General features: G+C 47.6%; 1 protein-coding gene across 7 annotated transcripts in view; it reads left to right on the plus strand.

Moving 5' to 3' along the window:
* Nucleotides 1-17,895, plus strand: part of MYH10 (myosin heavy chain 10) — a 1,221,191-nt gene that overhangs the window by 490,635 nt on the left and 712,661 nt on the right. For all 7 annotated transcript variants that reach the window (XM_086930637.1, XM_086930640.1, XM_086930641.1 and 4 more), the window contains one exon: nt 8,722-8,895. In XM_086930637.1, coding sequence (XP_086786763.1) covers nt 8,722-8,895 — 174 coding nt within the window. The remainder of the gene's footprint in view (nt 1-8,721; nt 8,896-17,895) is intronic.

Genomic DNA, 17,895 nt, shown 5'->3' on the forward strand with positions numbered 1-17,895 from the left:
CCAAGGGGGCCATCGAGCGCGTTCCTGGGCCAGAAGTAGGACGTGGTTGCTATTCCCACTACTTTCTGGTACCCAAGAAGGACAAAGGGGGCCTACGTCCTATCTTGGACCTAAGGAACGTCAACGGCTTCCTCCGGAAGGAGAAGTTCAAGATGTTGACTTTGGCTCAGATCTTGGCTGCTCTAGACCCGCAAGACTGGATGGTAGCGTTGGACTTGCAGGATGCGTATTTTCACATCCCCGTCCTGCCGGCCCACCGGCGTTACCTGCGGTTCACGGTAGGCCACGAGCACTTTCAGTTTATCGTGCTCCCCTTCGGCCTTACCAGCGCCCCACGGGTGTTCACCAAGGTGATGGCGGTGGTCGCAGCCCATCTGCACAGATTGGGGGTTTCAGTCTTCCCCTATCTAGTTCGACTGGTTGTTGAAGACGGGCTCGCCCCAGACAGTCGTCCACCACCTTCAGATGACTGCAGACCTCCTGCACGAGCTGGGGTTCTCCATCAATGTGCCGAAATCACACCTGTGTCCCTCTCAAAAGCTCCTTTTCATCGGAGCGTTTCTCGACTCGGCGCAGTTTCGGGTCTATCCTCCGGAACGGCGAGTCCGGGATATACAGGCTTTGATTCCCATCTTTCAGCCGTTATCCCGGGTTTCGGTCAGGTTGACGCTGCGGCTGCTGGGGCTGATGACTTCCTGCATCCTTCTGGTGCATCATGCCCGGTGGCGGATGCGGGCTCTGCAGTGGGACCTGAAGTTTCAGTGGGCCCAGCATCAGGGCAACTTGTCCGACCATGTCTTGATCTCGGAGGGCACTGCGAGACAACTGCAGTGGTGGCTTATGGACCGCGATTGGGTCAGAGGCAGATCCCTCTCCCTTCCACAAATGGAGCACGTGGTTGTGACGGACGCGTCCCTCCAGGGCTGGGGTGGCCACTTGGGAGAGGCAGAGATCAAAGGCATCTGGTCTCCGGCGGAGTCCCGGCTCCATATAAACCTGTTGGAGCTCCGGGCGATTCGTTTGGCACTGAAAGCATTCCTCCCCTTTGTCAACGGGATTGTAGTGTAGGTGTTCACGGACAACACCACCGCCATGTGGTACTGCAACAAGCAGGGCGGGGTGGGGTCGTGGACCCTTTGCCAGGAGGCTCTGCGCCTCTGGCAATGGCTGGAACGTCAGGGCGTGACTCTGACGGTTCAACACCTGGCAGGTTCTCTGGACGGACTAACTCAGCCGTCGGTGCTCGATGGATCACGAATGGCGTCTGAACTCGAACGTGGCGCAAGGCCTCTTTCGGCGATGGGGAGAGCCTTGGTTAGATCTATTCGCCACAGAAGAGAACGCGCAATGTCATCAGTTCTGCGCGTTGGAGTTTCCAAGACGGCACTCGCACGGCGACGTCTTTCGACGCGAGTGGAGTTGCGGTCTGTTATACGCCTTTCCGCCTATACCACTTCTGCCCAGAGTGCTGAAGAAGATCAGGCGCGACCGGGCCCAACTCATCCTTGTGGCTCCGGACTGGGCTCGAAGGTACTGGTATCCCGAGCTACTCAGCATGTCAGTCGGTGCCCAGATCCGCCTGCCCCATCAGGAGGACCTTCTGTCGCAGCAGCAGGGGACGGTCCTCCACCCGAACCTGCCCAGCCTCCACCTCCATGCGTGGAGATTGAGCTGCGGCAGTTGAGGCCATTTGACTTGCCTCCTGAAGTCTGTGATGTGATTCTGGCAGCCAGGCGTTCCTCCACGAAATCGGTATACGCCTGTCGGTGGAACAAGTTTGTGGCATGGTGCACAGCAAAGGCTGTGGATCCTCTCTCTGCCCCTCTTTCTGAGGTTCTTCTCTTCCTTCTTTCTCTTGCCCAGCTGGGCTCTGCTCTGGGCACTATCAAGGGCTACCTTTCTGCCCTTTCGGCCTTTCTGAGGCTGCCTGATCAACCTTCTTTGTTCAAGTCCCCCATTGTAACAAGATTCTTGAAGGGCATCACACACATGTATCCACCTGTTCCGTTTGTGATGCCTCAGTGGGCCTTGAACCTGGTTCTGACCTTCTTGATGTGTGCTCCCTTTGAGCCACTTCATTCCTGTCCTCTCCGTCTCCTGACTTTAAAGACGGCTTTCCTGGTTGCCATCACCTCTGCCAGGAGAGTGAGTGAGCTCCAGGCTCTTTCTGTCAAACCTCCTTTCATGTCCATTTATCCAGACAAGGTGGTTCTGAGAACTAGACCTTCTTTCCTGCCCAAAGTTGTCTCTGCTTTTCACATCGGGCAGTCCATCACCCTCCCTTCCTTCTTCCCGCCTCCGCATCCTTCAAAGGATGAAGAGCGGCTCTATCGTCTGGACCCAAAACGTGCGCTTTCATTTTATATGGATCGCGCACGCCAGTTCCGGGTGGATGACCAACTGTTTGGTGGCTACGTGGGTGCGAAGAAGGGACGGGCGGTACATAAACGGACCATCTCTCGGTGGGTCGTTCTGTGCATCAAAGCGTGCTACTCTTTGGCTCGGAAGGAGCCTCCTGTTGGGCTGAGGGCCCATTCCACTCGGGCCACGGCGGCTACTACTGCCCTGGGTCGGGGAGTCCCCTTGCAGGACATTTGCCAGGCGGTTACGTGGGCCTCGCTGCACACCTTTGCGAGGCATTACTGCCTGGACAGTCAAGTCCGGAGGGATGGCTTCTTTGGCCGTTCTGACCTCCAGGACTTTCTGGTGTAGGATTGTATTGGTTCGCAGAACTACCACCGGGGTTGGTATTGCTGGGGTATCTATTCTAAGGTAAGGAATCTAATACTGACCTGTTTCTTTCAGATGAACAAATTACTTACCTTCGGTAACGATATATCTATAAGAAACAGTAGTTAGTATTAGATTCCTTACCGCCCCACCCGTCCTCCCCGTTCTGCGCACTGATACCTAGGGTTAAGGACATCCCTTTCAGGGCCCTAGTTTCAAATGGCACCAGTGTTGGTTCTCACATGGCTCTGCGTGTTCTGGCGCGGAAAAGCTGTGTGCAAAGAACTGACGTCAGCGCGCGGAGGCGGCGTCTATATACTCCAGCGACGTCATCACGGCGCACGACGCCGACTACGGACGCGGAGCCGCAGGGGACGCCTGCAGACGACGCCTACCGACGCGCAGGGGTACTGCTACGCAAAAGTTTCCGGATCCAGACTGACGCCTGGGGATATTCTAAGGTAAGGAATCTAATACTAACTACTGTTTCTTACAGATATATCGTTACCGAAGGTAAGTAACTTGTTCTTTAGGACAGGCAGTACTTAAAACACTGTTTCAGACAACTACAACTACAGGTTAGCCACCGCTTTGAGAGTTGTTAGAACTGGTTATTTCTGGTAGGCTAAGGCTGACGCCAAAGCCAGGCAGAAACCACCATTCTAGTCAGGGCAAGGGAGTCACACGCCAAGATAACCCCTGCTCACCCCCTGGTAGCTTGGCACGAGCAGTAAGGCTAAACTCGGAGGCAATGTGTAAAGCATTTGCGCCAGCACACAACAGCAACAACATACTAGGCACACCACAAAAGGGACTCCATACAAGGTTATTATAAAATAACTTTTGTATTGTAAAAACACATCAGATAGTATCACACAATATACATGGTGCCAACTGGCACGGGCAATATTCACAAGGGATTATGTACACAAGACAGGGCCACGTGGGCCACTGTCAGAATCAGAAGTAGCACTTCTAGAATAAATAATAAAGAATAAAAATCATAGTAGCACAAATTAGCAACTATGGCACACAACCAGTAACCACTGGTAACAGGAAGCAGGACCTCACTAGGACCACCTGTACTAAAAAAAACAACCACCTAAGTATCACACAGCACCTAGGGGTATAAACAAGGACACGTTACCCATGATGCATGAAACACATTCAGAGGAGTAGTAAAGGAAAAACACATGATGCCTAAAAACATTCAGAGGTGTAAGACAGGGGAAACACATGATGCATAAACCTACACATTCAGCGGTGTTCAGAACAAAGCACATGATGTAATAAAATACATTCAGGGGTGCAGCGCAAGAAGACACATGATGCCTAAAACATTCAGAGGTGCAGCGCAGGGAAAAGGAAGACACATTATGCCTAAAAACATTCAGAGGTGCCAGGACAATACAATAGCGCAAAAACACACAGTAGGCAATTACCATCCTAAACATAGCAGGTAACCACATTGTGCAAAACTCACATTAGCAATTACTATTAAAAACATAGAAACCACATTGCGCAGAAATCACATACCAGCCCCCATCTAATAAAGGGACTAAAAGAGCCCTGTGTCCAGAATGTCAGGGCGCACTGCCATGCAGCGCCAGTCAGGGGTGCGCCACTGGCGCAAAACCTAAACGTAGCAGGTGCCGACTACTTGCTGGGCACCTGGGAACACACAAGACCTAAACGGTGCAGCTGCCTACTAATTGCTGGGCAGCTGGGAACTTCAAAACATCAACAGGGTCCTCACTGACCCTTAGGCGCCAACTGCGCCAACTGTTGGAGCCACACAGGCTCTGAGCATATCACATGCCCCAGACGTTGGAGCCACACAGGCTCTAAAACTATATATGCACCATGGAGCCCTCAGGCTCTGAAAACTATGGCACCTCGAGCCTCGCTGGGCTCGTGAATCAACATAGGGGCGGGAGCCTCTCGGGGCTCCAAAGAACAAAGCATGCCCCCAGAGCCTCTCTCAGGCTCTCCTTCAATTTTGGGGCGACCCACTGCCAACCGGGGCCGCCCCTGAAGCCCTCGTGGCTTCCTACTGACAACAAGCGCGAGATCGCGCTACTGGGGGGGGCGGACACCGACAATGTATCCCGGCGCCCTCCCTTCTCTTCTCCACCACTCACCGGTGGCTCCTCGGTGCAGGCGGGCAGTCAGGCAGGCATCTCTCTTCGGCGGGGCTCTCTCTCCTCATGGGAGCCCCGCATTACGAACGCCCGCTTCGCTCTACACCCGGTCCCCCATCTCGGGACCGGGCCTTCACTGGCTCGCGCTTTCCTCACTCGGGGCTCCCTCAGCACACAGGAGCCCCAGCAGCAGGCCCCGCTTCTTCTCTCGGGGCTCCCTCTCGGTCACGGGAGCCCCACAACGGCCGCCATCTTCTTCCTCTGTCACCGGGCGCTGGCCAATCCCAGTGCGGCTAGTCGGTGCAGCCTCCAGCGCTGCACCAACCACAGCGCGGCCTTCAGGCCGAGCCTCCCGCGGCCCGCCAATCACAGAGCGGCACTTGCTGAGGGGGGGCTCGTCGCTCTGACCAATCAGGGCTCTGCTCCTTCGGTCTCTCGGCGATTTCAAGCCCCGGGCAGCGGCGGTGAATGGGAAGCAAATGCCGGGTGGGCACCGGCCTTTTAAACAAAATAAACAATAAATCGAGGTGGGCACTCGATAGGCTCCCCAATCCTGGGGATAAGCCAATTAAAGCGCTCCCCAGCGCTAAAAGCAATTCCCAGCGCCCTCAAGCGCTAGAAGTCAAACAAAGCGCTAGAAGGGGAAAATAAAGCACTCCCATCGCGCTGGGGGCACTGGTAGCACCCACAGGCCCCTAGAAATGACCCCTATATCAAGAAGGGTCCACAGAAGTTCTTCAGGGGATGCAGCAAGTCCTGGGAGTCCAGGGGCTGGGCAGGGCAAAGCAAAGTCCCCCTATCAGCCCAGGCAAGGCAGAGGGGTCCCCCAGAAGTCCAGGACATCAGCAGTCCATCAGGTGTCCAGGGGCTGGGCAGGGCCCAGGGATTCCCCTGGGAACAAGCAGCAGCACGCCCCTGGCAAGATTCAAGTCCAAAAACAAGAACCAATTGGAAGGGGACACAGCCCCTTCTTATACAGCGAAAAGTCTTTGAAGTCTTTGTGCAGGCAGTGTGAGAACCAGCTAGAACTGATTTTAGGGAACTCTCTTCAGTGTCAGGGACGGAGGTGACAGTCGCCCAGCGGGAGGTGGAGCCAGCATTGTGGTCAGGCAGGCACAGCCCTAGTCACTCCCAGGTGCCATCTCCTCCCACTTCCCTGGCAGCAGATGCAGCCTTTCATCCACGGGCTGACTCAGACAACCTCCTGGGACATTCCAGCTCCTGTCACCCTCAAACCAGACAGTCAATCCACAAGCAGGCCCAGGCACTCCTGGACCAGGCTCACCAGCCAATCACACGCCAGACACAAATTACACAAATATGCCAACCTCTAAAAGTGGCACTTCTAGACTAGACACAGTCATGCCACATATATCATTACGCAGCATTCAATCTCACAAGTTTGTACATATCAAACTCGACCCTGCACTCCCCACACATCAGGAACTACCATGGGCATACATATTCCCCATTCATTCCTATGGGAGGGCAGGTCACTCACCACACATACACAGAGAGCTCAAGCACTTTACACTGTACCACAGTGAAAAAGTGCGCAGAGGCCTAAAATCACCACCATCAGGTCACAGAAACAGGCTAGGAAAAAGCAAAAAGTCTCGGGGTGAACCTGCCAAAAGGGCCGGGTCCAACAAGAGTATACTGCTGTATAGTCTATGCAAAGCATGTGATCTACAGCTCACCTGCCTCAAACGGATGTTACTTAACCAGTAAGCATCTGTTCTTGGCATGTAGAACTGTAGATTCACATGCCCCCACCCGCATCCCCGATCTCCTGTAGTTGTTGCAGTTCTCAGTTTACATACATACACTTGGACATCGCTATTCTACATGTACTAACTCCATTCTCACCCTCTACGGGAAAACAATCTAACAATGGAGTTGATGCCCATGTGCACTATCACCGAAAGGAGGAGTCACCTTACCTCGTGACTGGAAAGACTTCGTCAAAGAAAAACAACTTGCAAACATCCGAACCCAACTAGATGGCAGGAGTATTCAAAGCATGTGAATCTACTGCTCTACATGCCAAAAACAGATTCTTACTGGGTAAGTAACATTATCCTTAACACTCATAAACGTTTAGAAAACACTCACAATCACAGGATGATCTCATCAGTGATGTCATTGATCATGTCATGAGTGATGTAATATGTGAGGTCATAAGCAGTGCATTGTGGGGGCGTAAGTTATAGTTAGCCCAGGTAACTAGAGCTGTTGAATTTTACTGGTTTTGTACGAGTCAAATTTAAGCTTATCTATAATTTCTCTGTAACTTTTGTTTTTTTACAGTGGATATATATATATATATATCTCCAAGCGATTAGGGAACATGTTTAGCTTAAGGCACAGCTGCTCGTGTGCTTCTTTGACGGTGTTCAATATATTTCTGGCTAATTAGACTAAGAAACAAGAAAATTTATTATAAAAGTACTGAGACTGTGCACTTGTAATAATAGGAGATTTATGCAGAAGACACACTTGGTTATTCTAGTTGGATGAATAATGAAGCTGATAACTGTTTATAAGCAAAATTATTTTAAATTATGTCACAAGTTCAAGACTGCAGCCGTAATGTAGTAATTGCCCCATGACCTTGTATATTTAAAATTTCTATTTATCTTATTTACGTTGTCATTTGTAATGCAGGCAAGACACTGTTTAGTATTTCCTTTATATTTGTATAGAACCGGAGTATATAAACTGTTTAAAAATGGCACTTATCCGGTGACAAAGGCTGTAGGCTGCTCTCCGATGTTGGCCTGATGGATTACACTGATTTTCTTCTATCCCGGAGTGCCGTGTTTTTTATAACAATGGACAAGAAGTATTGGATGTATGTATATTTATAAACATTATTACCACCCACCTAGGATCCAATGTAAAGGTATCACATGGTTATACATTGTGATATTTAATCAGACTGTGATTACTGTAATGTAATCTACTGCATTGTAATTTCACACGAAGTAATGACTGGCATTGCCACCAACTACTAGATGCCAATGTATGCACATCCTGGAAATCTATAAATCTGCAACCCCAAAAAATTCATTCACAGGTATGCAGCAGTTTATTTCCCCACTTTAATCTTTCAAATGAAATAGCTTGTTGGCAACATGCAAGAACTTTTATATATGTTCTTGATCTAGCAAATGCTAAACTTTTACAGATTTGTGTCCAAGATCATACAGAACCAGACCCCACTATTTCTGAACATTTTCATATTGCTTGGAAAGTGGATGTGGCCTAATAGTGAAGTTGCTGACTTCTAGCCATCAACATTGGAAATGCTCGGAATTTAATTAAAAGCCGCCTAAAGTACTTTATTTTTGATTCCCAGCATAGGTTCAAGAGGGTTGGATGCCCTTGCCATATTTTCAGGATAACTACTGACTAAGTGAATAGCTTTAATTTATGTTCATTGTTTGCAAATTTTCCTTGGATCTTGCGATCATTATTATTTTTTTTTTGTGTTATATAGCACTAACTGATCTGAAGGTTTCAGAACACTTTACATGAGCACCAGTTCCATTTACATAAGGACTCATTCAATTTGTTTTTGTTTTTTGTTAGGCACAGTGAGATAAAGTAATTTGCCCAGAATCACAGGATGTTGAGCGTTGTTGCTGTTGCCCAGATTTGAGGTTGACCGCCCTAGTCGTTAGGCCACATGCCCTCCCTCATCCTCTTACATTTGTCGCTCATGTAAGAGGCATAATGTACTTCTGCAGTTCACATTGGAAAGTCCTTATAGTAAAGATTTGTTATATTGCAGTGCCTGTTTATATTTTCTTTTTGCTAATGCTGTGTTTCTCTTTCTTTATACTAGGCTAACCCACCTGGCGTACTGGCCCTGTTAGATGAAGAATGCTGGTTTCCAAAAGCCACAGACAAGACATTTGTTGACAAGCTAGTCCAAGAACAAGGCACTCACTCCAAATTTCAGAGGCCGAGACAGCTAAAGGACAAGGCAGATTTCTGCATCATACATTATGCAGGACGGGTAAATATTGCCAAAATGTTGATCCATGTAGAACATGGGTACTCGCAAACATTTTCCCAGTGGTTGAAAAGTTAAGTCTGATGTGACCCAGGGCTGCATTGATACCAGCAGGGCTGCGGTCAGGAGTTTGGAGAAGGGGGTTGGGTGGAGGTAAGGTTGGTGTAGGGGAAGTGAAGCATAAACATCAAGTGGCTGAATTGCTCAATGTGAAACCAGACAACCTGGGATTAATACTGGCTTCCCCACTTAACTAAATTGTGTGATCCTCTGCAATGTTTCTTCCTTAACTTCTTTTTCTTCACTATCCCATATGAGTACCTCGAAATATAACTTCAGGATGTGCGCTCGTATGTTTGATTTAATAAACTATAATGTTCATGTATAATAAAAATCCAGGCCATGTTTAACATCTTTTTGATATTAGTGCTTAGTTCAGTAAACAGCAGCCCTTTTCTACTGTTGACCAGTGGGGCCACGTGCTAAGGTCAAGAGGGCCACCAGCGGCCTCCAGGCTGTACTTTGAGTATCACTGATGTAGAATATGACTTGGAGGTGAGAGAAAGTCATGCAAAACAGTAATTTCCAGTGGTATCAGGAAAGACCATGTTCCCTGAAAGGCTGTTGAGGTTTATGCTGAACCAGTGAAGTGGCTGGGGCAGTCTCACATATAACTGACTGTCAGTCCTAGCAGCTTTTCAAATGCACCAACCTATCAAGAAATCACCCAATTTCCCTGTAACTCAGTTTTCTTCTGCACAAGCATTTAACAATAAAAAAGGAATCGGGGACTGTTTCGCTCACTTTTTTCGTTTTGGTGGAACTACAATTTCACCAAACTTTGACATTATTTTTGTCAGATGATTTTAATTGAAGCCTTGTGCAGTTATTATTAGAAGACTGGGTAAGCGGGCCAGACTTCAATCTTTGGTACCAATGCGCTTTCATAAAGAGTAATTACCCATGGATGGCTGCTTGATATTAAACCGGTTGGTTGAAGAATATACCCTGAAAAAGATTTATCAGAATCATTTGACACTATAAATACGACTATACTCTGGAAAAAGATTGCCAGATGAAGCTGTCCCCAGGACTATTGAAGGAGATAATTCAATTGCATGATGGCTCGTGGAATAGATTGGGAACTTGGGGGCAACAAGGCATTGTCCAGAAGGATCTGTACACCTAATGGTCGTAAACAGAGGAGCATCTTGGTACCGCTCTTGTTTTCAATCTATATAGCAGATGCCTTGGTAGGCCTCAGTCAGGTCTGGTCTTTCCCGCCTCGACTGGGAACGAAGGCGATATATTATGCTCTGATTTATGTAGACGATACAGTGCTATTAGATCCTACTCCTGTGGGTCTGCAGAGGCAATTGGATGCTTTCTCACAATATTGTAAGGTGAATTATTTGAAGATAAATAAGGCTGAAACTAAGGTCATGGTTTTTCAAAAGAAAAGAGGCAGGACATCAAATTTAAGTGGTGGTTTAGTGGTGTCCAAGTTGAGGTTTTAAACGACTATAGATACCTAACCCTTCTTTTTAATCATCTAAAATTTAAAGCCTATATTGACCTCCAGTAATCGCGTGCCAAGTCCATTGCTGTTGCTTTACAAAGACTGTATTTATCCCTAGGCCAAAAGTCTGTCGAAGTCTTGAGAGAGACGTACAACACGAAAATAGTAAGCTTGTTACTTCATGGTTGTGATGTTATGGTAGCTAAGAATATTAAACGTTTGCAAACCATCAAAACCAATATCTGGAAAAGATGGCTGGCGTTACCTGGAGGCTCAGTGAATAGTGCCTTGAGGTGAGAGCTTGGCCTTACTAACATTCTACTTATATAAACAGCATATGCTTAAATATTGGGCCTGTCTTTTAAAATCAGAAGGCGGCTCCCTGAGGTATATTATAAAATCCCATTTGCACGGGGAAGTATGTTGGTCAATGGGTTGATAACCTTCAGCAAATCAAGTCCTTTCTGAATCTCCCAGCATGGTATGAACCCATATACCTGTCTACATTCCAACGGAAACCAGTATAAGTGTCTGAGAAAACAGTGCTCTAGGAATAGTGACCTAGTTGACGTGAGTAACAAAACTAATCTGCAGCATTTATTGGTGGCAGAATATAGTGGCTGTAGGAAGCTGGCTCTTTATATGATACTAGCAGCCCGTCCCGACGTTGTCCGGGTATGAATTGTTGCCGGCCAGTAGTGTATTGTTTTGTAGGATTTCGTTTTGATAGCATTTCTTATCTGTGACAGGCCTGTGAAACGCTCCGATTCACAGTGCACTGCTGATGCACTTAAGAGTGCGCGTTCAGTAGTGTGTGAACTCGAGTTTCCCTACTTTATTTTTCCTTGCAATATTATATAGCACGAACTCGACAACATGGCATGAGCACAATTTACATTACAGAAGAACACATTCATTAGTGGTAGGCACGGGAAGACAAAGCGATTTGCCAGGATTCACAGGATGTTGAGCTGGTGCCGAGATTCGAACGCAGCTCCCCAGATCTAAAGTTCGCAATTCTTTGACTTGTGGCAGGAGGTGTGTCTAGAAGTGTATGTCGGTGTTGGCCATCAATCAGAGAGACCTGTGCATTTTTTAAATGGGTGGTGAAAAAATATGAGTATGTTGCTGGATATGTGGGCCACCGTGCCACCAATGTACTTACCGGGGGAGGGTAAACACCCATTATTCCGCAACTTTCTTTCCGCATACCATCACTCCGCATACTTTCATTACGAAAGTACCATGACTCCGCAATGCCATTATAACGCATGGCATTACATTTTATATGCTTTTACTATGCATACATTTACTATGAAATTCGTTGTAAATGCATGAATGGCAAAAGCATGTATTTTTTATGTTTGGATAAGGTAAGTATGGGTATAGGGGTATGTGTTTTGGGGTACTGAGGTATATGTTTTGGGGTGTTTGGGTATTTTAAGGGTTCAGATATAGTTTTGGGTTATGGGGTACAGGGGTAGTTTTAGGGTTTAGGGATAGGTATGGGTTTTTGGGGTACAGGGGTATGTTTAGGGTTCAGGGATAGGTATGGGTTTTTGGGGTACTGGGTATTTTTAGGGTTCAGGGGTAGGTTTGGGTTTTGGGGTACAGGGGTATTTTAAGGGTTCAGGGCTACGTTTGGGTTTTGGGGTACAGGGGTATTTTTAGGTTTCAGGGCTAGGTTTGGGCTTTGGGGTACAGGGGTATTTTAGGGTTCAAGGGTAGGTTTGGGTTTTGGGGTACAGGGTTATTTTTATGGTTCAGGGCTAGGTTTGGGTTTTGGGGTACAGGGGTATTTTTAGGGTTCAGGGCTAGGTTTGGGTTTTGGGGTACAGGGGTATTTTAGGGATCAGGGGTAGGTTTGGGGTACAGGGGTATTTGTAGGGTTCAGGGCTAGGTTTGGGTATTGGGGTACATGGGTATTTTGATGGTTCAGGGGTAGGTTTGGGTTTTGAGGTACAGGGGTATTTATAGGGTTCAGGGCTAGGTTTGGTTTTTGGGGTACAGGGGTATTTTTAGGGTTTAGGGATAGGTTTGGGTTTTGGGGTACAGGGTATATTTATAGGGTTAAGATGGGTTAGTGTTTAAGGGTGTTGGGGTATTTTAAGGAGGAAGGGTGGGTTATGATTATGGGGTGCAGGGGTTTTTAAAGGGAGCAAGGTGGACACCCGGAGCTGGAATGTACAGAACCTGGGAAGAAAAATCAAAGAAATATTGGGCAAAACGCTCGCTTTTTTTTCCATAATCCCGCGCACCTCACACGCCCACGCCCCCAGCACACGATATGAGACATGGCATGAAGGGCGGAACGTACCACACGCCCCTAGCGTTTGTCACGCCCCCAGCACACGCCCACAGCACAACGCAGACACGCCCACAAGGGACTACTTTGCTGGCACGGTTCTTTTACCTTTTAAATGTATATGGTGGGTGTCTGCATAGCCTATGTCCTTCTGCTGCAACTGCCCTTTCCAACACTGTATTGGGTGTTGTGATTGGTGCTGTGGTTCCTGAGATTACTCGCCTCAAAGGTTTGGGCTCTCTCTTTATTATATTAGTATAGATACGTATAAGTTTGTGTGCATCTACTTATTGGGTCGTGTGTCTCATTTATTGACCAGTGCGTGTATTTTCAGATGTCTTGAACTCCTCTATGATAAGCATAAGGCTACCTGACCACACTGCTCCCTAGAAGAGCACCTTAGGATTGCCATAGCACGCCCCTGTCCACTTATAAGGTAACCCCCGGACTTTCGACATGATATATCTCATTTTGATATCTATACTAATATAATAAAGAGAGAGCCCAAACCTTTGAGGCGAGTAATCTCAGGAACCACAGCACCAATCACAACACCCAATACAGTGTTGGAAAGGGCAGTTGCAGCAGAAGGACATAGGCTATGCAGACACCCACCATATACATTTAAAAGGTAAAAGAACCGTGCCAGCAAAGTAGTCCCTTGTGGGCGTGTCTGCGTTGTGCTGTGGGCGTGTGCTGGGGGCGTGACAAACGCTAGGGGCGTGTGGTACGTTCCGCCCTTCATGCCATGTCTCATATCGTGTGCTGGGGGCGTGTGCTGGGGGCGTGGGCGTGTGAGGTGCGCGGGATTATGGAAAAAAATGCGAGCGTTTTGCCCAATATTTCTTTGATTTTTCTTCCCAGGTTCTGTACATTCCAGCTCCGGGTGTCCACCTTGCTCCCTTTAAAAACCCCTGCACCCCATAATCATAACCCACCCTTCCTCCTTAAAATACCCCAACACCCTTAAACACTAACCCATCTTAACCCTATAAATATACCCTGTACCCCAAAACCCAAACCTATCCCTAAACCCTAAAAATACCCCTGTACCCCAAAAACCAAACCTAGCCCTGAACCCTATAAATACCCCTGTACCTCAAAACCCAAACCTACCCCTGAACCATCAAAATACCCATGTACCCCAATACCCAAACCTAGCCCTGAACCCTACAAATACCCCTGTACCCCAAACCTACCCCTGATCCCTAAAATACCCCTGTACCCCAAAACCCAAACCTAGCCCTGAACCCTAAAAATACCCCTGTACCCCAAAACCCAAACCTAGCCCTGAACCATAAAAATAACCCTGTACCCCAAAACCCAAACCTACCCTTGAACCCTAAAATACCCCTGTACACCAAAGCCCAAACCTAGCCCTGAAACCTAAAAATACCCCTGTACCCCAAAACCCAAACGTAGCCCTGAACCCTTAAAATACCCCTGTACCCCAAAACCCAAACCTACCCCTGAACCCTAAAAATACCCAGTACCCCAAAAACCCATACCTATCCCTGAACCCTAAACATACCCCTGTACCCCAAAAACCCATACCTATCCCTAAACCCTAAAACTACCCCTGTACCCCATAACCCAAAACTATATCTGAACCCTTAAAATACCCAAACACCCCAAAACATATACCTCAGTACCCCAAAACACATACCCCTATACCCATACTTACCTTATCCAAACATAAAAAATACATGCTTTTGCCATTCATGCATTTACAACGAATTTCATAGTAAATGTATGCGTAGTAAAAGCATATAAAATGTAATGCCATGCGTTATAATGGCATTGCGGAGTCATGGTACTTTCGTAATGAAAGTATGCGGAGTGATGGTATGCGGAAAGAAAGTTGCGGAATAATGGGTGTTTACCCTCCCCCGGTAAGTACATTGGTGGCACGGTGGCCCACATATCCAGCAACATACTCATATTTTTTCACCACCCATTTAAAAAATGCACAGGTCTCTCTGATTGATGGCCAACACCGACATACACTTCTAGACACACCTCCTGCCACAAGTCAAAGAATTGCGAACTTTAGATCTGGGGAGCTACGTTCGAATCTCGGCACCAGCTCAACATCCTGTGAATCCTGGCAAATCGCTTTGTCTTCCCGTGCCTACCACTAATGAATGTGTTCTTCTGTAATGTAAATTGTGCTCATGCCATGTTGTCGAGTTCGTGCTATATAATATTGCAAGGAAAAATAAAGTAGGGAAACTCGAGTTCACACACTACTGAACGCGCACTCTTAAGTGCATCAGCAGTGCACTGTGAATCGGAGCGTTTCACAGGCCTGTCACAGATAAGAAATGCTATCAAAACGAAATCCTACAAAACAATACACTACTGGCCGGCAACAATTCATACCCGGACAACGTCGGGACGGGCTGCTAGTCTTTATATATATATATGTTCAGGCACTCAAAGCAATTCATTCAGGTAAGTAAGTTTTAAATAGGAATGCTCTTCATTTCAAAAAGTTAACACTGCAATCTTTAGGAGCTGCAATGTTATCCTTTGGGAGAAAAAAAAGGTCAATATTTAGAAGCTGCAATGTTATCCTATGGGAGGAAAAGGCAATGCGGCAATTAGGTATAGTACAGCGACTTACAGGACAAATCTCCAGTAGTTAAGGTGAGTGGTGAGCATGGTCCAAGGCTGCACCAGCAGAACACCACCAGCTGTACCAGGTAAAGGGGTGCAGAACAGCTTTGGGTGGCCAGTGTTACTCTATGGGGATGAGTTTTCGCATAGAGGCTGCAGGCTCGGACTGGAAAGCCAGTCATGCTGAACAAACGGGGGGACTTTGGCCTCACGGTGTTCGGGACGTAGAGCCACCTTTGGTTTTCTTCTCCACATCGTGCATGCGTGTCTTTAGGCGTCAGGTTTTCTCTAGTGGGAGCAATGGTAGTGGGGGGGGGCTACTTGCAGAGGCTGCAGGTGATGTGGGAGAGTTCACTAGGGCCGAAACCACAGTGTATTCTGTCTCTGGAGGGCTGGCGGACCACGATGACACCATTGGCCCACTTCAACTGAGGCTTGGAGTGACAGGTGCAGTGGTGTCTTCAGGCGTTGGGTTTCTGCGGTCACAAAGTCCTCACAGGAGTCTTTGGATGCCTGCAGGTTGCAGGGAAGCAAGTCTGCTACGTCTTGGTAGGTCTTGGTTCCTGGGTGAAGTGCTGGCAGGTCTCCTCAGCAGTTGCAGGACAAGTCGTCTTTTGGCGCAATTGTCGAAGTCAGGAGGCAGGCCGCCAGGGTTGGCCCCACCTCAGTTGCGTAGTCTTCAGTTCTTGCAAGGTGCAACTCTTCATGTCCTTCGTCTTTCAGGTCGGCAAGATCTGAAATCCTTGTGCCAGGGGCTATCCTAAATACTGAATTTAGGGGAGTGTAGGGTGGTAGCCAATGGGCTACTGACCCTTGGGGTTACCATGCCTCCTATATGACCACTTATTGTGGGAAGTGGGCATAACCCTGTCCCAGAGTTCCTAAGTGTGCCAACAGAAAGATGGCCACTTCTGAAAAGTCATACTCACATCAGGTTAGGCAATCTTAGTCGTGGTAATAACCTGGGGGCTGGCATGTCTACCTGACTAGCTAATTTTCCACCTGTCCAGGTGCCAAAGGGCTCTGGACTAAGGGGGGTCACTTCTTCTCCTGTGAGGGGAGACAGATTTGCATTTCAAAGGCGGGAGCTTTTTTGAAGCTCTCTGGACTAGGAGTGCTAATCAGTAGGTCATCCTGAGGGAGGGGGTGTGAACACACACTTTCTGTGCAGGTTTTGTGTCTGACCCTGTGAGAGCAAAAGCCCTCACCCTGGGAGGTCAGAAATCTGTCTCAGGTGGCAGACTGGCAGAGACCAGTCTGTAAAAACACCAGAGGCTGGTAGGTTTTCAAGGGGAAACTCTATGTGCATATATTCACAAACCCACCACTAAAGTCAGGGTGGGTTTGTAAATATGAGATATTTGATACCAAACATCCCTATTTTCAGTGACGCCATCATGTAAGTGGGAACTCGCTATCACCAGTGTCCAGCACATGTGCTAAAATGGCTTCCATTTTCACTTGTACTGGCAGTACTGCAACTGACCAGTATAGGGCCATATCTGCTCAGGCAGGTATGGTCTCACATATGACATTAAGCTCCTAACCTTTAGGCTGTAAGGTCTGCTGTACGGGTGACTTCCAAATAATACATGCAGTGTCAGGGGACCTGGCACACAGGGATGTGTCGTTCTTGTTTTCACTTTTGTCTGCTTCAAAACATGCAGCCTGCTATGGCAGCCTTGCATGAGTTTGGTGAGGTGTCTCTTAGGGTGGCACAATTCATGCTGCAGCCCTTGAGGGGTATTCTTCTGTACCTCAGGCGCTAGGTACCAGGTACACTGTTTGTTAGGGGCTTATAGAGGGTGCTAAAGTTATTGTAAATTAGGGGAACAATTGTACATTTTTAGGAAAGAGATTTGGCACTTGGGACCTGCTTAGCACTAACCCAGAGCACTTCCAGTTGAAATCACATCTGGTACCTGGCAAAAAGTGGAGGTGATCATGTCAAAGAGGGCTACTTTCCTACAGTGGCCTAATCCACCCTTATCTGCGTGACATGAAAAGTATGGTTTGGCTAGGTCAGGTCTCTTCCTTTATCAGGAGGAAAGGGGTCAGACATGTCAGATTGGAAAATTATATTTGCCCCTTTTTCCAACTTGCTGTATTGTCTCTCTTGCGTATTTTTCCTGTGTACACTGATAAAATAAGGCAAAGCTTGTTACTGCCAGTTTTTAACATTTTCAACGTTATGACGCATCAACGATTCAGTGAGGATAATTTTAAAGTGCAATAATGTGACTGTAAGTTGTGCTTTAGGAAATGTTTTATCAGTAGTTGCCGAAAGGTTAGCTACCTTGAATATTTTGTAGTATGATATTGTGATTGTAGCAAAGTGACCCTTTTTGCGCGGTTACCCCCTAACATTTTGCCAGATACCTGATGCTAGCTTGACTGAGTGTGTGATGGGACACTGCTAACCATGCCCCAACACCTTTGTTCTTTCCCAAAACTGTACCATTGCTCCCATTTTCCGCACATTTCTAGCACACTTATAAGTCCCTTGCAATAGGTACCGGTACCTGTGGTACTAAGGGCCTTGTGACCAGAAAGGGTTCCA

Source organism: Lissotriton vulgaris, chromosome 7 (genome assembly GCF_964263255.1).
Source record: "Lissotriton vulgaris chromosome 7, aLisVul1.2, whole genome shotgun sequence".
Classification (NCBI taxonomy): Eukaryota; Metazoa; Chordata; class Amphibia; order Caudata; family Salamandridae; genus Lissotriton; species Lissotriton vulgaris.